This window comes from Ictalurus furcatus, chromosome 7 (assembly GCF_023375685.1).
Source record: "Ictalurus furcatus strain D&B chromosome 7, Billie_1.0, whole genome shotgun sequence".
NCBI classification, from domain to species: Eukaryota; Metazoa; Chordata; class Actinopteri; order Siluriformes; family Ictaluridae; genus Ictalurus; species Ictalurus furcatus.
The window spans coordinates 3,374,100-3,395,426 of NC_071261.1; the positions used below are offsets into that span (position 1 = coordinate 3,374,100).

The following is a 21,327-nucleotide window of genomic DNA, read 5'->3' on the forward strand; positions in this document are numbered from 1 at the left end:
ACTATGGAAACTGTGGGTCTGGCCCCTGAGGGGCACCAGCTCATAGATTCTGGTCTCACAATTGAATCTGACAGTGTTGCAGAGACCATGTTGAACCCTAGAGCAGCATACACAAGGAAATTGTATGCAATCAAGTGGCAGCTTTTGTCTTGTGGTGTGAGGAACGCCAGCTAGACCCAGTGAACTGCGCAATAGCTACAGTCCTGGAGTTCTTACAAGGACGTTTCTGAGCGGGGTGGGCTCCTTCTACAATCGGTTTTTTCGTGGACCCCATTTCGGCCAGCCACGCCCTTGCTGATGTAGCCTCTCTTCTAACTTCAAGGTTTATGCATTTATGCGTGGTCCTGGAAGGTCTGTCAGGTGCCCCATTTGAGTCCTTAGAGTCAGCCTCTGAGAAACTTCTGACTCTAAATTATGCTGGCTAAGATTTTTACCCCTGTGTTTGGCTCCAGTGTTTATCCAGCATTTACTCTGCAGACAAACTACCGTGGCAAAATTATAAAGAAAATAAAACATTTATACATTGTTTGGTTAAATATATGTATGGTTTCTTAAAGTATAGGTGTCAAAGTACATTATGGAAAGGATTTTTTTTGCCTGATCACAACCACAGTAACAGCCACACATACTGAATATGGTCTCTATTAATAATTTTTATATTAGACCTTACATTTCAGTTACATTTATAAGACCAGTGGTTTGTGATGTCTTCTTACCCTATGTATTCCCATCTGAAATGTTGCAGATTTAGTAGTTGTGTATGTTCCTGTTATTGTATTTTTTGTTCCAAATAAGCAGTAACCAAATAGGAAAGAAAAACTGTTGTAAATCAGTTGTAAACCTCAAAAACTAAACTGTATTGGCTATTGAGAAAGCTTGTAAATTCACAATACATACTTTCTGTCCTATCAGGGGATTAAACACACAAATTTCCCTTTGGGGAAAATGTATGATCTTGAAATACATCATACTTTAAATTTTAAACCAACATACTTTTAAGAACTGATTCTTAGTCTTTGCTTCACACTTGCTTACACTGAACACTGTGCAAAAAAGCAGAAGGCAAACAATGCACTAGTAAATAAGTCAGTTCTAGTCACTTACAAAATAAATAAATAAATTAGAAGGAATTGGTTTGTAGTGGTTATACCATTTGTAGAGATAATGGTTATGTGGTGCACAGGCCAGTCACAGGTTTCCTATGTACATTTTAAAACAAACAAATCAAAGTACACACCATAAAAAATTAAGCAACAACACTTTAAATCACACACATTGCAGGGGTAAATTACACAGATATACTCACTCCTCATTCAGCTGAATCTTAGATGCTATCACATACTGGCACAATAAAGAGTTTCAATTTATGCAATCATTCAACCATGTGTCAGCAACACAATGCATACAATCATGAAGATACAGGTTAAGAGCTTCAGTTAATGTTCACCTCAAACATTAGAATGAGGAAAAAATGTGATCTCTGTGATTTTAACCATGGCATGGTTGTTGGTACCAGGTGGGCTGGTTTAAATATTTCAGAAACTGCTGAACTCCTGGGAATTTCACACACAACAGTCTCGATAGTTTACACAGAATGGTGTGAGATCACACTTTTTCTTCATTTTCATGTTTTGTGTGAACATTAACTGAAGCTCTTGGCCTGTATTTGCATGATTTTTTTTGCATTGTTCTGCTGCCTCATGATTGGCTAATTAGATAACTGTATGAATGTGGAAGTGTACAGGTGTTCAAAATAAAGTGGATGGTGAGTATATGTGGATTTACAACACTCAGATGTTCAGATTTCCTTTCCTCAGAAGAATTCAAAAGTGTAATTATTCCAGTCAGAACAGAGAAGCTCATGAGTCCACTGGCATTGTGGAATTCTGGTATGAAGACTGAATAAGCCTTGTCTTTAGTGCACTAGCTAAATAATTTATAAATTGCCACTAGGAGTTTGGTTTTCAGTATAAATAAACTGTTGCAAAGTGTTTTTGTATGTGTTTTTATTTTTATTTTATTTTGGTAGTTAATCAGCCTTTAGAGTAACAAAACTGGTCAAAGTTTTTGTACAGTGTGATTGAATTTCCTGTCACTGTGGGCTCCAGAGCACAGTAGTATAGTGCAGAGTCTGATACAACAGCAGAGGAGATGAGCAGATCCACTTGTTTATCTTCATTAACTTCAACAGACAGATGCGGGGGGATTGAGTCACTTTAAGTCCACTTGGAGAGATGTAAAGTAGGAACTCCAGGTTATATTTTGATATTGCCTGTACCATTGCAGGGTGGTTACCATACCACTGAATTTTTTGTGTCTGCAGGACAGAGTAACATTATCACCTTCATCTACAATTTTATCAGTGACAAGTGGCTCTATTGAATCTGCCATGGAGTCACCGGTCATACAGAAAGGAACATTACATCAGACCTTTTTATAACACCACACAGAGTAATTAATCACAAATTCAACATGCAATAATTTTGAAATAAAAAAAGTAAATGTTAACTCACCTAGTGAAAGCCACAGACACATCAATATAACAGTGAACATGATCAGTGTTCTTAGCTGAATGAAAATATTCTGAGATCTTTCCTTGCTCCAATATATTAACTTCATAAAGCTTCATTATAAAGTGTGATGCATCCTGCTTCAACAGGCAGACAGGTATGCTGAAACTACTAGCTCTTCTGCTAACCTTTTCATATTAGCAGCATTTTATATGCTTATCGCCAGTAATTTTCAAATTGATTGAGAGGGAATGTGTTGGTAAGTACTAGCTACACAAGTTCGTTCATTTTCTTGAAAGAGCTAGAAATTGTAGTTTACTGTAGAGCATTCAGGCCTGGGGGGTCTAAAATTAACACACACTGACACATGCACGCTCACAGAGACATCCCAGTTTATTCATGCAAAACAAGAGTATTTATACACATAGATAATTAGCAGTACGTGGACGTTTTCTACTGGTGCAGGTGCCAGACAGATAGACAAAACACACAGTACACTACGAAAATAAGTCTTTTCAAGATATAAAAAATACATGTGTGAGCTATAAGAATGATGGCAGTTGATCAGCTTATTCAAAGAGGTAATTAAATGAATACATTCATCATAGGTATTTGATAGTACAGAGACACTCAAACAGAAACTATAACCCAGTATTCCCCGTATCCAAGGTGTCTTAACAGTTCATAATATGAGAGTACATGATATAAGAGAATTTCCTTTCACTTAGTGACAACCATCCATCACTTTATAGTCAAATATAAAACCTGTTTAAATGATTTCAGTGTGTGTATCAGTACTTTTTGTACATTTTCAGCTCATCTTAAAAATACTGTGATAATACTGATAAACGTGAGAAACTTTACAGAGCATTTACACTTCAGAGTGAAAACCATGGCTGGCTAAAAAACAATTGAGTATGGATCTCTTAAGAAACAGTTCTGCTGGTGTCTTGCCAGTAGTACTATGAGGTATGTTATGATAACTGTACAATAAAAAAAAAAATAGCGACACAGTGATGAATCATCCTATGTGCCAAGGTTCTGTTCTTTGCAAGTGCCTTTTTTTAGATTCTGCACTAAACACTCAGCCAGTCCATTCGACACAGGATGATATGCTGGCGATTTAGTGTGCTTCACCCCATTCAGCCATAAGAATTGTCAAATTCTCTGGATGTAAACTGTGGCCATTAACTGTTACTACCTCCTATGGAAGACCATAGGATGCAAACAGATTTCTCAGCACTTTACTGCCATGGTCGTTTTCATAGGAACAATCTCAGGCCATTTAGCATAGGCATCCATAACCACCAGAAACATATGCTGATGATCCTCTGCAAAATCTAGGTGAATTCTCTCCCAAGGGCCTAATGCCCATTTCCATGTATGTAAAGGAACAGGGGTGGGCATGCTACACTGCTGTTGACACACATGACACTGACTAACCACATTCTCAATATTTACATCAAGGGCTGGCCTTCAAAAAAAAATTTCTCGCCAATGTTTTCATTTTGACCATCCCCCAATGACTGTCATGAAGCTCTGCCAATAGTCTTTGCTGTAATTTTTCAGAGATTACTACCCTGTACCCCGAAAGAAGGCAATCATCTTCAATGGACAGTTAAATTCATCCACACATTACATGTTCTTTATTTTTTTTTAGAATGTGGTTGTCTCTGTTTCATGAGCATTTCTTTTGCAGTGACCAGAGGTTCCTCTAGATACGAAGTCTATACACTGGACTGGACTTAATAGAGTCATCTTCTTTTACAGGCAACCTTGATAAGTCATCAGCATTTCCAGCTTGTTCTGACCTTTTGTACTGGATTTTATGCTGGTTTTCATCTCTGCATCCTGGCTACAGCAAGGGTTGGTACCCTCACATTTTAGGACATGAAATTTTCAGCAGAGGCTTATGGTCTGTTACCAAAATGAATTGTCCCCCAAACAAGTAATCATGGAATTTCATCACTCCAAACACTAAAGCCTATTTTTCAATTTGAGAATAGTTTCTCAGTTTTTGTCAACATTCTAGAGGCAAAAGCAATAAGTCTTTCATTACAGTCACTCATTTTTTTTTCACTCATCTTTGCTGGATGTTTTCAAAACACAGCTAGCAGGAGATAACTTTAGCCTGTGAAAACGGAGACGGTACAATCTTTCTGAAATCACGGAAACAGCCGCTCCCGTATCTACCTCCATTTTCATTCACAGACTATTTATCTTAATATACACATAATAGGGTTTGTCTACCTTGTCCACATTTGAGTAAATAGCAAATAGTTCTGTCCATTTTATGGCACTCTCAGTGCAAAACATGCCGACTGGACGCTCCATCGTTGTATCAGGATCTTTCTGCAGCTGGGGTACATTACAATCTCCTCTGAATCATTGCTCGTGCATGCTTCTACTCAATGCACGGTGTTTGTTGCACCGCGCTGCTCGCAGTGGTCTCTGATTAGGTGCAGCGATATCCTATAATGCAGTGGCATCCAGGTGCTTCGTCTACTTTGCAAGCTTAACATCACTTTTTCGTTCCTGATGCGTCCAGCAGGCTCGCACAATATGTCCCCACTTGCCACACTCACGGCATTCAACATCCTTGAACCGGCACACTTCAGGTTTGTGCCCCTTTCCATTACATCGTTAAGACAGATTTGCAGTTGCCTCTTTTGGCCTTGCAGAACATTTTTTGTCCACGACATGTGTTCTGAAAGTCTTATGTGAAAACTGTTGCAAGCTCTTTAGAGTCACTTCATATTCCAGGCTCATCTCTATAGCAAGTGCAAGAGTTAAGTTTTTAGAATATGCTGCAGTTAACAGCCGATCTCTCAACTTTGTTCTTTTTATTCCACAAACAAATCTGTCACATAAAGCTTCATCTAAGATCAGGCCGAACTTGCAAGTGGCGAATCTATAAGTGAGTACGTTGTTAATTTGAGAAAATTGTTAGCCACTTGCAAGTTGCACACTTGTGATTCATTAGCAAATCATGAGTCCTTTTTCCAACAATTGTTAGAAATATTGCTTTCATTTTCTCATCAGTGTCTTTTAAGCCATTTGCTTCAATATATTGTTTGAGCCTTTCCAAATAGGCATCGAATTGTTCCTCACTTTCATTGAAGTGGAAATCCTCTGGCTTTCTGAAAACCATTCTAACAGACTCTGCTCATAGTTACCCTCTTTAACACGCTCCCTGACTGCAGGCGTCACCAGAGTTACTCAAAACTCTGTTTCTGTATGATAAAAACATCCCATCCTCGTCACCAAAACTGCAGTGTCTGAAGGCAATCACGGTTTGCTGAGTAAACAGCAGTAAAATTCAGACTCTTAACTTTAAAAAGTAGGATATGAACTTATTTAATGCTTTTTAGCTTCCAGTGATAACTCAAAGCCTATTTCAGAATAAGGACACATATTGTAGTGTTAGCGATTTATTAAATTCTTATTAGCTTTTAAAGTAGAAAAAGTCGGGGTTACACATGTAACCCTGTTCCCTGAGAAGGGAACGAGGCATTGCATTTAGCATAACAGTATGGGAGCACCCTTGTGCACGTGACCGGTATTTGAAGCTTGTGTAAAATCATGCCTCTACTTATAGGCCTGCCATGATCAAGTGACATGGCAATTAAGCGTGATATATATATGGCACCTGTGAACCCCGCCGCCAGCCTCTATTATCTGAAGCGAAGACGCAATTCACAGGCCTGCCCTGGTATGACAAAGCTATGCAACGTCTCGTTCCCTTCTCAGGAAACAGGGTTACCCTGACGTTCCCTTGCAAAGGGAACTTCGACGTTGCATTTAGCATATGGGAACGGGAATACCCACTCCGTCATACAGAGGGTATGGCCTGTTCAAAAAGACCCAAGCCCAAGGGTCACTGCAAGACACTCGAGCCGTGGGTGGAATGAATATCCATGCTGTAATAATGGATGAATGTGTGTGGCGTAGACCATCCTGCAACGATACTCCTTTGGACAAAGCATTCGCAGAGGCGACCGCCCTAGTGGAATGAGCCCTTATGCCCAGAGGCGTAGCGAGACCGCGTGCCTTGTAAGTCATAGAGATTGCTTCCACTATCCAATTAGTGATGCGCTGCTTTGACACAGCATTACCTTTACTGTCGCCGCCAAAGCAGACCAGCAGCTGCTCTGACTTATGCCACTGGCCGGTGCGATGGACGTAAGTACAGAGAGCCCTTACTGGACACAGCAGGTGCATCCTCTCTTGTTCCGGTGTGAGGGACGGAGGAGGGCAGAAAGCCTGCAACACCAAAGGGTGGGCAGCCGATGTAGGCACTTTAGGAATATAATCCGGCCTAGGATACAGGAATGCCTTGGCTAATTCAGGGACAAAGTCAAGGCAGGAAGGGGCAACAGAGAGAGCTTGTAGATCTCCCACTCGCTTGAGAAATGTCAGGGCCAGTAGAAGAGCTACCTTTAGAGTCAGAAGCTTCTCAGAGGCTGACACTAAGGGCTCAAATGGGGCCCCTGACAGACCTTCCAAGACCACAGAAAGGTCCCAGGAAGGTATGCGCGGCCTGCAGATGGGCCTCAGCCGTCTGACACCATGCATGAACCTCGAAGTTAGAGGATGTTGCCCCAAAGAGGCTCCATCAACAGGGACGTGGCTGGCCGAAATGGCGGCCATGTAAACCCTGATTGTAGTAGGAGCCAACCCTGCTGAGAAACGTTCTTGTAAGAATTCCAGGACTGTAGCTATTGCGCAGTTCACTGGGTCTAGCTGACGTTGCTCACACCACAAGACAAAAAACTGCCACTTGAGCACATACAATTTCCTTGTCGATGGTGCTCTAGCATTTAACATGGTCTCTACAACCTCAGTTGTGAGACCAGAATCTATGAGCTGGTGCTCCTCAGCGGACAGACCCACAGTTTCCATAGTTCTGGCCGAGGGTGATAAATCAGCCCTCCAGCTTGAGACAGTAGATCCCTGCGGATGGGAATCTCCCAATGAGTGACGTCGAGCAGGGAAATTATCTCTGAGAACCATATTCCAACTGGCCAATAAGGTGCTACTAGCAGCAGACGTAGACGGTCTTGGCGAACTCTCGCTAGAACTTGTGGGAGCAGAGCGATCAGGGGGAAGCATATAGACGTGACCTCGGTCATGTGTTCACTTGTCTCCTCGGAGACGAACACATCCACTTCCGCTTGTCCGAACCTCCGCCATGTGGACTTCACCACTTGTGGACGGAGCCTCCAACCCCTGGGCCTCAGCCCCTGCCTCGACGAGATGTCTGCCCCTACATTCCGGCTGCCCGGAATGTAGGGGCAGACATCCCGTCGAGGCTGCCCGGAATGTACATTGCACTCACTGACAAGAATTTTCCCTCTGCCCAGAGAGAGATTAGTTGCGCCTGCCTGAACAGGGGGCGTGAACGTAACCCTCCCTGGTGGTTGATATACGAGACCACCGCTGTGTTGTCTGACACAACTAGCACATGGTGACCCCTCAACCTAGGAAGAAAGAATTTCAGTGTTAGGAATATGGCCGGCATCTCTAGGCGATTTATATGCCACTCCAGATGAGGGCCGCTCCAAAGACCGTGAGCTGGACAGCCATTTAAGACTGCACCCCAGCCCGTGAGGGATGCATCTGTCATTACCTTCTTGCGTTAAGGAGATGCCCCTAGAGTGTGACCCGAGGCTAGAAACTGCGGACACCTCCAAATACTCAGAGCACGTAGGCATTGCCGCATATCACTGATTACTCTCAGAGGTTTCATCCGAGGATGAAACCCCCGACTTTTCAGCCACCACTGAAACAGTCTCATGTGCAATAGGCCCAATGGTATGACATTGGCTGCTGCTGCCATAAGGCCCAACAGTCTCTCCTAGAGACTGGAGGGAGGGGACCCAGACCTAGCTTTATCTTGCTCACAGTTAATAGGATAGATCCTAAGCGTGTTGGGGATAGAAATACCCTCATCATAGTAGAATCCCATATAACACCTAGAAAAGTTGTCCTGTGTACTGGAGAAAGCATACTTTTCCTGAGGTTCAACCTGAGCCCCAAGCTCCTCATGTGGGCAAGAAAAACATCTCGATGTTGAACTGCCTGTTCCCTGGATCTTGTTAGAATTAACCAGTCGGAAGTTTAGTACACTGATGCCCTGGAGTCGCAAGGGAACCAGAGCAGCATCCATGCACTTTGTGAAGGTGCGAGGGGATAAAGCTAGCCCGAAGGGAAGAACCCGGAATTGGTATGTGTTGTCTCCAAACGCAAACCTCAGGAACTTCCTGTGACTGGGCGATATTCCTATGTGGAAATATGCATCTTTCAGATCTGTCGTCACAAACCAGCCCTCGGACTGAATCTGTGGCACGATAAGTTTGAGCGTCAGCATCATGAACCCGTATGCCCGAAGAGTATGGTTCAGATGAAGCAGATCTAAAATTGGCCGCATACTCCCATCTTTTTTGCAGACCAGGAAATAATGGCTGTAAAAACCTCCCTCCCTTAGGGAACAGGGTACCCGTTCTATGGCCCCTTTGTCCAAAAGGGAACTTACTTCCTGTGCCAACATTGGGCTCTGCTCTGTGCTGACAACTGTGGCGAGCACACCTCTGAACCGGGGGGGTCGAGCTTTGAACTGTACCCGGTAACCCTTTTCTATGGTAGACAGAACCCATGGAGACACATTTGGCAGTAGTTTCCATGCTGCCAAATGGTCTTTCAGTGATGTTAGCTTTACCACATTTAGTTGGAGGGAAAGCATCAGATTTCCATCTCCCTGTGACAGCTCGCTGACCAGAGAAGGCTGAAAACGTGGGATGGCCTTGGCGAGGGCAGGCCCTACAGTAGCACTGGGGGTAACTGCCCAAACGACCTCAGGTCCCCTGATACGTCCCTCCGTGGCCCATCAGAACCATTCCTTCCTAGCCTGCTTTTCTTTTAGGATCATTCATAGATCAGGCCTCTTATCAGGCTGTGGCTATGGCCGCCCGGTCCCCCGGCTATCTGCGGGTGGAGGCAGGCCACCACACTCGCCTTCTGCACCTCCTTCGCACTAGCGCTGGCCCGGGCTCCATCCACTGCCAAACAGGCCGGAAGGTTTAACAGGGGCGTTTAGCAAGGAGACGTTATCTTTGTCCCCCATCCCTGAGAGGTTGAGCCATAGGTGCCTCTCCACCACAACCAGGCTACCCATTGAATGGCCGATATGATTGGCCCACTGCCTCGGGCCCAATTCCCTCCCCAGTATCGAGCTCACTCAGCAGGTCTGCAACACCGCCATTGTATGCAGTGACTCACAAGCAAGACCCGCTGCCGCATAGGCTTTATCCACCAACGCCGATGTGGCCTTAGAAGGTAAAGTTGGCCTCCCTAAATTACCTGCCGTTGATGGAGAGAGGTGGCTCGCAAGCGCCTCCTCTACCATCACTAAATAGCCGTGCTGCTCACGCCCCATGACGGCTGAGTAATCAGACGTCGTGGGGTTATAAACAAGGCTAGTGTATGGTGTTCTCCAGAAGCGTGATATCTCATCATGCACTTTCGGAAAAAGGGTTTGCTGCGGTTTGAGGGAGCTGTATATTTATTTTCACTGGAGAGTAAGCGCTCATCCAGCCTGCTACGAGCCACTTCCTCTTCCCCGGGCCAGTCTATATTCAACTTTTCAACTGCCCTAGTGATCACCTCAAGCAGCTCTTTATATGCTTGAGAGCTGCTGTCGGTTTTTGGTGCAATGGCACCCTCTACCGACTCCTCGGAGTCGGCGAGGGTGTTTTGGCTTTCCAGAAGGGAAGGAGGAGTCCAAAGTCAGGCGGAGAGCCGGGCCCGGAAGACAGAGCAAGAGATAGTGCAGCACTCGTCTCCGGCTCCTCTTCCAGATCCATACGAGAACCCCACGACCTTAGGCGGCTGGCTGCCTCGGCAGTGGCCGGCCCAGATCCATGAGGCTCTGAAACCCAACTCCCTTCAGATGAGAAGAGAGCAAGCCGAGAGCGTAGTTGCCTAATTGTGAAATGTTCACAATGCTGAAAGTCAGACCCCTCGAGGGCTGCTGTAGCATGCTCCACGCCCAAACACTTCACACAGAAAGCGTGTCCGTCTCCTCCCGTGATGAAACGGGAGCAAGGCGTAACACACTTTCTGAAATCTTTCTCGCTCATTATTTCCCTCTCGTTTCTTTTCTTTTTTCTAAAAAAGGGATAGAAAAGTTTAGAGATTTTGAGAAAATATAGAGTAGAAAGCTTTTTTTTTTTGAAGCATTTGTTATCACACAAACAACAGACATGCAGTCTCGCTGAAGATAATAAGGCTGGCGGTGTGGTTCACAGGTGCCATATATATATCATGCAACGCGCTTAATTGCCACATCACCTGATCATGGCAGGCCTATAAGTAGAGGCATGATTTTACACAAGCTTCAGAGACCGGTTACGCACGCAAGGGCGCTCCCATACTGTTATGCTAAATGCAACGTCGAAGTTCCCTTTGAAAGGGAACTGTCAAGTCAAGACACTGCCTAGATCCAACAGAAGTAACAAGTTTTAAGTTACATTAATAAGATAAACTAATTTGCATAACAAGGATTTAACAAAGTGTTTATTTGTGTATTATCACTAACAATTTGTCAGTCATTTTCACAAAACAGATCCCCAATTATAAAGCAATGCAGGTCTTTGTGAATAAAGACTAATTAATAATGAAAAATAAGACATTAATTAACCTTCATTACTGTGTTCCTTAAAATACACTGTTACCACAACTTATTGTCAGTGCAAAAATTATAGTTAATCTGACATCATCGGCAGGTAACTGAAAAAGTGAATGTAAACATGTAAATAGCTCCATCTTGTGAGCTAAGCATGGCCCTGCTCCAGACAGGTGTAGTGCTTTTTGCACAGTGTAGTTGGTTTTCCTGTCACTGTGGGCCTCAGAGCGCAGTAGTACAGTGCAGAGTCTGTCACTGTAACAGAGGAGATGAGCAGATCCACTTTCGTATTCTTTTCATCAAGTTTTATTGACAGATGTGGATGAGGTGGTTGAGCCTGTGTGACATGTTCACTGGCTTTATCAATCAGAAGCAGAAACTCTGGTCTTGATCCAGGTTTTTGTCGATACCAGTGGAGACTGTAAGCTGATCCAGTATATGTGCAGGAGAGTGTGGTGTTGCTGCCTTCAATTACAGACATGGTGGTTTGTTCTGGTTTAATGCTGTTGTCAGCAGCCTCTGCTATAAAGATATTAAAATATCATGACCATTTAATAATAATAAACTCTTATAAATAAATAATTGCTCTTTTTGTGCGTTTTAAAACGTGCATTTTAAAACAAGTCATGTGCAATGTATATGACTTACCAATATCAGCAATAGTGAAGAAAAACAAAATGAAGAATAACATTGTTATCCTGAGTGTTTAGTTCAGACCTCTAGCTTTAGAAATAAATGTCAGTGTTGTGTTTTTGAGATTGTCTCTGATATCTTAACATGCAGCTCCACCCACTCATATTTATTCATATTCATGACAACTCTTCTTGATTTGGCCACTCATAAACTTTCTGCTATCTCTTGATTTGGCCACTCATAAACTTTCTGCTATCTCTCTGATAGGTCTGTATTTTATGGGGTTAGAATTGCTTCATCATTCCAAATTAATAAATTACAATCCACAAATAAATGTAGTGAGATTTACAAATATTAAACAATTGAGAAATGCATTGAATGAGATCCACAAATATAGTAGTTAGTAGTTTCACAAAATTAAATTAAATTGACACATAAATAAAATGAGATTTGCAGATAAAAATGTATTTTACAAATATGTTTTTATGTCACAAGCACAACTTTATCTTGCATTCATTTGTGGATTGCATCCTGTGCATTTGTGGATTGCTTTGTGCATTTGTGCATCCTGTGCATTTGTGGATTTTGAAACATTTCTAGCATCAAGAGTGCATATAAATCAACAAATAATTGGACTCCGCCCACAATCTACTCAAGCCGCTTGGATAACCTGCACATTGTACTGACCAATCATACCATGTTCTCGCTCCAACCACTTACATTTAGTTTTACAGTCAGAGCGGGAACAGAGTCATATTACACCAAACTCGCATATATCATCTAACAGCATCATTGTAACAACATCTAAAAGAAAACCAGCAACGCTATGGATCATAAATGTCATTAAAATATATTTTTAACTATTAAATTGCAGATTTGTGAATTTACTTTGGTTAGTGTAGTTGTTTATTTCTCTTTACTTTTAAAGTAAATAATTTACTTTTCTTTTCATTTCAGTTGCGTTTGTTACCACATCTTTTGTTTGTGCCTGTGGTTAACAAACATACATGTGAACTGTGATTTTTATAAACTATGTTTTTGTACAGCCTTTCAATGACTCTAAGATCTGTAGATCTTTGATAATAAGTTCAGTAGATTCTCAGGGTGTTTTTGACTGTAATCAAAAACCAGTAGGATTGTACTCATGAGAACTTGCTAACTTTGCACCTTTAAATAAGAAAAACTTTAGTGCGCTGTTAGGGTATTGTTTGTACCAAGGGCGTAACCATGGTATGGATATTGGGGGGGTCCAAGCCCCCCCCCCCATCCAAAGTTTGACACATAGCACACACGCTAACATTTTAACACGCAATCATGACTTTTAAACAAACTCAGAAAGGATGGCTACCTATGAAACTAAATTCAATCCTATATATGTTGTAAATACAATTTCCCCACAGATGCTTCCAAGCAATGCTTTGCTGCTTGCATTGTGACCAGGTACCATTACTTTCCCAGAAGAGCAATGGCTGACTTAGATGATCATTTTAATTTGACAAACTGAATATTCTGTTTGTGTAACTGGTGTCATTTATTATGTTAATGTCTTCATGCTGTTTAACTTGCTATGTAATAAGTGTACAAAGTGTACAACAATATATAGTAGTAACCTGAAACATTAGCTATGTAAAGGGTACTGGAGTTTTCTTTTCTTAATTCTAAAAACAAACTGCCATAACTAGTTCTGAATGGATAGCTACAATATGGCCACAACTCAGATGTTAGTTCCATATCTCTCGTTGCCAAGCTAGCACATCTCAGCATTACGCTGAGCCTTATACTTGTAAAATCACTTAGTTGTCCTGAGCCCAAATGTAAAGTAACGAAATGCTGTGCAACTTTCCTCACTTTCCCTCGCATTTATAACAGTCTGTCACAACTTGAGGGTTCACAGCGAACTCGGCGGGAGGATATGCAAGTGAATGTAACATTAATGGTCAAATACTGGAACTGACGTTAGCCCAGCCTACTTCGTGGGTGTGCAAATATCAAAAGTTAATTGAAGTTCTTAAGAACAAACCAAGCCATGGTATGATGCCTTCTATACTAAGCTAAGGTTACCTACTATTTAGGAATCTAGTTACTTATTGTCTGAAAAAAAGCTCGTATGTTCTGCTGCACTTTTCTACACTTGGCTGCTGTCTCCATTTCTTACCAACTGAGCTGCTAAAATATATCAACAAACTTGCTTTGAGTATGGGTGCAACTGTGTGTACAATTGGGGGGGTACACACCTATTTTCCTTAACAAACAGAAATATATTAAAAAGGAATAGACATAAATAAATAGAATAGATGAAGAAAAGACAGATCCGTTGGCAGGGTTCAATAAAGGGGGACATATACAAAATATTTTGTAATGTATGTTGGGGGGACAGATTGGTATTTCCTCAACATTGGGGGGGACATGACCCCCCCAAAGAATGTGTGGTTATGCCCATAGTTTGTACCAGTGAAGCCAATTTGGATTGCTGCTTGACTCATACGAACATTTCAGATTAATACTGGCATCCCCGCCCACTGGCAAACTGTATCTGCAAAACTGCTTGCTGTAATATATATATATTTAACAGAATATGAACTATTTCTGTAATCAGACCCAAAACATCAACTAAAAAATTTATGCTTAAAATATTATGTATTAGTTACCCATCCATCCATCTTCTATACCGCTTATCTTTTCAGTGTATTGGAAATATTGGGGTTGGTATTTGTCTGTTAAAATTACTGCATTTCCTTTACCGACAGCAATGAATTCTACAGATTGTTAAACAGAATCATAAGAAGTTCAAGTTCAAGTGGTTTTATTGTCATTTCAGCCATATACAGTTGGTACAGTACACAGTGAAACGAAACAACGTTCCTCTAGGACCATAGTGCTACACAAAACAACACATTATCCACATGAGATGACACAGAACTAAATAAGATCTACAAACATTCTACATAAAGTGCATGTGCAGACGTGTGCTAACACAGGACAGTAGAGTACTACTAAAACAGAACAATAGGTACAGTAAGTGACAGTGTAGTGCTGAACAGTACACAGTTTTAGTGAGAAAGTGTCTGATATAACAGGTAGTGCAGAAGTTAGGTGCCAAGGTGTAACAATATAATTTAAAAATGGTATAAATGTAAACATAGCATGCTAAAACTGAGTATTGAGCAAATTAGCTTATACCAAATATGAACATAGCAGTTATTGTGGTAGCAGCCACGTAAAGTGTATATAAAGTATATATAGTGACAAAAAATTAAATACTATATTTTTATAATACAGTAGCAGCAAGAATGCAACAGATTCAATGCAGGAATGTGCAAATATTGCAATGGGAGTGGGATGGTGTTCAGTTCAGAGCGTGTGTGTGTGTGTGTCAGTCCAGTCTCTGAGTATTAAGGAGTCTGATTGCTTGGGGGAAGAGGCTGTTACACAGTCTGGCCATGAGGGTCAGAATGCTTTGGTACCTTTTTCCAGATGGCAGGAGGATGAAGAATGTGTGTGAGGGGTGTGTGGTGTCCTCCACAATGCTGCCAGCTTTGCGGATGCAGCATGTCATGTAAATGTCTGTGATGGAGGGCAGAGAGACCCCGATGATCTTCTTAATTGTCTTCACTAACCGCTGAAGGGTCTTTCCGATCCAATGAGGTTCCGAACCAGATAGTGTTGCAGCTGCTCAGGTTGCTCTTGATAGTTCCTCTGTAGAATGTGGTGAGGATGGGAGGTGGGAGATGGGCTTTCTTAAGTCTTCGCAGAAAGTAGAGATGCTGCTGGGCTTTCTTGGTTATGGAGCTGGTGTTGAGGGACCAGGTGAGGTTCTCTGTCAGGTGAACACCAAAGAATTTGGTGCTCTTGATGATCTCCACGGAGGAGCCATCGATGTTCAGAGGAGAGTGGTTGCTCTGTGCTCTCCTGAAGTCAACAACCATCTATTTTGTTTTGTCCACATTCAGAGACAAGTTGTCGGCTCTGCACCAGTCCGTTAGCTGCTGCACCTCCTCTCTCTATGCTGACTTGTCGTTCTTGCTGATGAGACCCACCACAGTCGTGTCATTGACGAACTTGATGATGTGATTGGAGCTGTGTGTAGCCCACTAGAAAAATGTATATAAATAAATATTTAAACCTGAATTTAAAACAATATAGATTAATTAAAAATAAAGCAGAATGTAAACCACTATACTTTAAAATACGTTATTTGAACCAGTTAAAATGTTTTATGTAGTTTTTTGACCAATTAACACCATTCTACACGTAGATCCCGCCTTGATTGACAGGTGACAGTGGGAGAGTTTTTTTTTACTGCGCAGATGGCACACAGCCAAAGCGAGGAGAGAAAAGGAGACAGAAAAAATAGAAAAAGCCTAAATTATAATTATATATTATAATTAACTGTTTGAAAGAGTGAAACCAAAAGACCGTCTAAAAAGTGCATGACCTGGGCAACTGTATAAGATTCTACTAAGTTTATAGTCGTCTACTTAACAAGATATCTAACTTATTGCAGTGTTAGGATACAGTATGGATAAAGAATTTTTTATAGCATATATATTATTAATGATATACCTTTATATTACACATATAAACTTATTGTGCCATATAAAAATCTTATACAATTGCCCATGTCATGCACTTTTTAGATGGTCCCTTACTGACTCCATTACTATAAGGCGCTGATGACCTGCGCTTCCCAAAGAAGCTGGCGTGTAGTGTACCTTAGGGCCATGGTCACACTCCGTTGAAACTCCGTAGCGTACTGCGAGCACAAAATGTGACCCATAAGGTCACATTCAACCCGTTCTGCTCCCTAGTATAATGACAATCTGCCCTCTACAAAGGCTGCTTGTCGGAAAATGGAGCGCAAATGGCGCGTTACTGGACTGAATGTCTACTATCAAGCATGGAAGGATCTTCTGGGTGATTATCGAGCACTAATTGAGACTGAAAGATCCTCTTACTTCTCTCAGGCTATTGTAAACAATCAAAATAATCCCAGACACTTGTTCCAAACCATAAACAAATTGCTTCAAGTTAATGCTGTTACCACTTTGCCTGTTTCTCCACAGCTATGTAATTCTTTTCTTCAGTTTTTTAATTCTAAGATTGATAATGTTTGCAAAGAAATTTCTGTCGCAACTGACCTTGCCACTTCACTCCTTCGTCCATCTGCGTTCACTGGTGTTTCTTTCACTCATTTCTCACTGCTTGATTCTGAGGCTCTCTCAAGGGAGGTATCCAGCATGATATCAACCACTTGCTTGCTGGATCCAATTCCCACGAACCTATTTAAATCGTTATTTGATGTTTGGTGCCCTACTATCCTCAGCATTATAAATGAATCATTGGAGACTGGGGTCATTCCAGCAGTACTAAAGACTGTAGTACCAAAGAAAGAAAATGTTCCGTGGATGATTTTAACAAATTTCGTCCCATTTCAAATCTTCCGTTTTTGGCAAAAATACTTTAGCGTGTTCTTGCCTCTCAACTATGTATGCATCTTACAATTAATAACCTCTTTGAACCCCTTCAGTCAGGTTTTCTTAAACTTCACAGCACTGAAACAGCGTTGGTCAAAGTTACCAATGACTTGTTGATTGGCCTCTGATTCTAGCGCTACTTCCATTCTTATTCTTATTGATCTTAGAGCTGCTTTTGATACTGTGCATCATGGTATTTTACTTACCTGCCTTGAAAGTGTTTTTGGTGTGTCTGGGACAGTTTTAAACTGGTTTAATCCTATTTTACTGACCGTTCCCAGTTTATTTCTATGGGTGGCTACAGGTCTGATACTAGCTCTGTGCTCACTGGTGTTCCTCAGGGTTCAGTTTTAGGCCCTCTACTCTTCAATATCTATCTATCTCCACTTAGGCATCTGCTGCGATCGCTCAACCTCCATTATCACTTTTATGCTGATGATACCCAAATCTACGTTCACTCAAAACCTGGTGAAAACCTTTATTGTTTGTTTTCTTTCTGAATGTATTTCTGAGATAAAAAAAATGGATGAATTCTAACTTTCTGTTCCTGAAAAGCGGGAAAACCGAAGTTATGCTTATAGCCTGTAGTGGGGAAAAATACATGTATCTCGGCTACTATATAGACGGTAAGTACACGGTTTGGGACACAGACCATGGCTTCAAGCAGCTGTCTATCTGCATGTACGAGTAAGGCCAATATTTAGATTACACTGCTGTCCATGTAAACATAGTCACTGACTACGTTTACATGGACAGCAATAATCTAATTATTGACCTTACTCTGAGTAAGATAATATTGTGATTAAGGTGTTTACATGAGTCGCTTTTAGACTACTCCTGTCATGTACCCGTTTTACATGTTATTGATCATAATTAGATTAAGAGCCCGCGTCATTATGTCACCACGCCACGCCGTCCGACGTCCCTCCAGAATTTCACGTATCAACATACAGTTCGTCTTCGTTATGGTGCCGTATACAGTTTTGCGTGTTTTTATTTAAATTTTTACGAACGCTTCAAGTGCGGTTAATTATTTGTCATGCTATATTTGCAAATAGACGACTGCTTGAAGCCGTGGGCTGCGTCTCAAATCGCATACTTACCTACTGTATAGTATCCGAGATGCATGTATTTTTCCCAACTACAGGCCTATAGTAGGCAAGTATGCAGTTTGGGACACAGCCGAACTCTCTTGTTCGCCGTAAAACGTAAAACTGCCGTGTGTGATCGTGTCTTGTCGCAAAATGTGGTGAAAACGCTCACACGGCGTTCATAATGTGATTAAGGTGTTTACATGTCTGTAATGCACGTCCATAATACGATTAAAACAGGAGTAATCCACCTGTCTTAATTCGATTAGAGCTTAATTAGATTATGACCATAATTAGATTAAGGTTGCTGTTTACATGGTAGTTTCTTAATCAAATTATGGTCTTAATTAGATTAAGAGTGGATTATTGTTGTCCATGTAAACGCAGTCAGTGACATTTAAAAATGCCCTGACAGAGGAGGAGAGATGGTTGTACAATTTCACAAGCAAGTAATTGTATGTATTGGAGACACAGCAGGAATCACGTTTACTTTCATCTTGGGACTTCAATTTAATTCTAGCAGCCTCAGGGGGCCAGTGGAGGGTGACCAGCAGAGGAGTTAGCTGTGTCCTTTTTCGGTGTATCAAAGACCAAATGCGCTGTCGCATTATGAATCATCTGCAGTGGCCTACTGGCAGGCCCATTAAAATTGCATTCCAATAGTCTAGTTTAGAAACAACCAGGGCCTGCATCAGGAGTTGTGTAGCATATTGTGTGAGATAGGGTCTGACCTTCCGAATCAAGTGAGAACCAACAAGACCTCAAGACAGAGGCTACATGCTCAAAGAAATTAAATTAGTCATCAACTATAACACCCAAGTCACATGCAGTTTTAGTTGGGGTCAATGAAGATGAACCAAGCTGGATGTTAATATTTTGTGGAAACGGCTGGGAATAAAGGTTTATTGTGATTTCTAGAGAATACTGGAAACATTGTTTTTCCATCTCCATAACCTATAATACCATATATTCATACAAGACAACTTTTCTTCTGCTCCTACTCTAGAAAATCTCTAAGGTGAGATGCTGCTGCAGTCTTTCCACCTCATCCACTTGCAGAAAGCCTCTGTTTACAGCTGCCCATTCCCACCAAACTGTTGTGCACAAAACCTAGTCTGCTTATGACACATTTACATACTGTGTGCCAGTTTATGTACCTGTAATATAAAAGTATGCCACCAGTGACATAGATTTCCAGTTTGAATCGTTCTGCTTATCCTTATATTAGCAACCATATGTGCATACTGTGTACCCACTAAGCTGTTCTACAACAAATACTTTGAATCCTGGCTCTGTCCATTTTATCCTGATATGTATATGGATGTATCTGCTCCCCTCCCCCTACCCCCTTATCTCAAACTCACTACCTGGCCAGCCACATGTGTCTCCCCCCCTGAGGTTCTGCTCAAGGTTTCTTACTGTTAAAAGGGAGTTTTTCCTTGCTCCTTTCACCCTACTGGTTGCTCTAGGGCAGAGGTTCTCAATCTTTTGTAATTAAAGTCCTCCCCAAGCCTCCACTATCATATATATATATATGTTTTTAAAATACAAGACGAATGGAGTGCAACATGTTTTACATGTAATATAGTCCATGTTATTGCAGCCTAGTTCAAGAAGTAGTTATAGTGTTCAGAAACATTTTTGATCATTCATGTTCCATACCTGTCCGTCATATAGTTTTATAAAAGTCATAAAAGTTATTTTAAAAAATCATAAAAGTTAGGAAAAGTACTAAAGCTCAAAAGCAAAAACAGTTATAGATTATATATATATATACGTGGACTATATTACATGTAAAACATGCACTCCATTCGTCTTGCATTTTAAAAACATTCGTATACGAATGATGTAAACTGGGAGGAAGGCCACGTTTCGTTATCCATGACATTGACTACGTTTACATGGACAGCAATAATCTAATTATTGACCTTAATCAAAGTAAGGTAATAATGTGATTAAGGTGTTTACATGAGTCACTTTTAGAATACTCCTGTCATGTTCCCGTTTTACATGTTATAGAACATAATTAGATTAAGAGCCCATGTCATTACGTCACCGCGCCACGCGGTCCGATGTCCCTCCAGAATTTCACGTATCAACATACAGTTCGTGTTCATTATGGTACCGTATACAGTTTCGGGTGTTTTTATTTATTTATTTTTTTAACGAACGCTTTAAGTGCAGTTAATTATTTGTCATGCTATACGTGCTAATAGACAACTCCTTGAAGCGGTGGGTGTGTCCCAAATCGCGTAATTACCGTCTATATAGTAGCCGAGATACATGTATTTTTCCCCACTACAGGCCTATAGTAGGCAAGTATGCGATTTGGGACCCAGCCGAACTCTCTTGTTCTCCGTAAAACGTAAAACTGCCGCGTGTGATTGTGTCCTGTCGCAAAATGCGGTGAAAACTCCCACACGATGTTCATAATGTGATTAAGGTGTTTACATGTCACTACTACACATCCATAATGCGACTATAACAGGAGTACTCCACCTGTCTTAATTAGATTATTGCTTACTTCAATTATGACCTTAATTACATTAAGGTAAGTAAAAATTGCTGTTTACATGGTAGTTTCTTAATTAGAGTATGGTCTTAATCGGATTAAGAGTGGATTATTGTTGTCCATGTAAACGCAGCTATTGTTAAATCTCCGGCTCTCAGCCCCTCACTGAACAGAGCATACTCAGAGAGAGGTGTGAGTGCAGCGGGAAAGCAAGACCTCGCGCTTGCAGGACATCACTGGTGACATTTGGAACATCGCTACGGTTTGTCCAAAAAGTTGCAAGATTTGTCACTAGGCACTTTTTTTTCTTCAAAAAAGTCGCTAAATTGGCAACACTGGTCTGCACTGACGGCTAGATAAAAGGCAGGCTAAGCTCCGCCTCTCCCCAGCAAAAAGAAAATCCAGAGGGAGAGGGAACGTGGGT

The 21,327-nt window shown here is 41.4% G+C and overlaps 1 protein-coding gene across 1 annotated transcript; it reads right to left on the minus strand.

Annotated features, from left to right (window-relative positions):
* Positions 1-1,978: 1,978 nt before the first annotated feature.
* On the minus strand, positions 1,979-12,415 carry LOC128610634 (M1-specific T cell receptor alpha chain-like). The gene is made up of 3 exons (XM_053630054.1): positions 11,365-12,415; positions 2,830-2,854; positions 1,979-2,214 (listed from the first exon to the last, which is right to left on the minus strand). The coding sequence occupies exons 1-3, from the start codon at positions 11,672-11,674 to the stop codon at positions 2,034-2,036; spliced, it is 516 nt and encodes a 171-aa protein (XP_053486029.1). The 5' UTR covers positions 11,675-12,415; the 3' UTR covers positions 1,979-2,033.
* Positions 12,416-21,327: the final 8,912 nt, after the last annotated feature.

Excerpts from the sequence above, each read along its gene's own strand:
- LOC128610634 (XM_053630054.1), bottom strand. The coding sequence starts at position 11,674 with ATGTCTGTAATTGAAGGCAGCAACACCACACTCTCCTGCACATATACT. Across the intron at positions 2,855-11,364 it reads GTGCAAAAAGCACTACACCT|ACCCCCCAGGCCTGAATGCT; the intron begins GTCTGGAGCAGG and ends TGTTAATTTTAG. Across the intron at positions 2,215-2,829 it reads CCAGGCCTGAATGCTCTACA|TGACTCAATCCCCCCGCATC; the intron begins GTAAACTACAAT and ends GTGGACTTAAAG.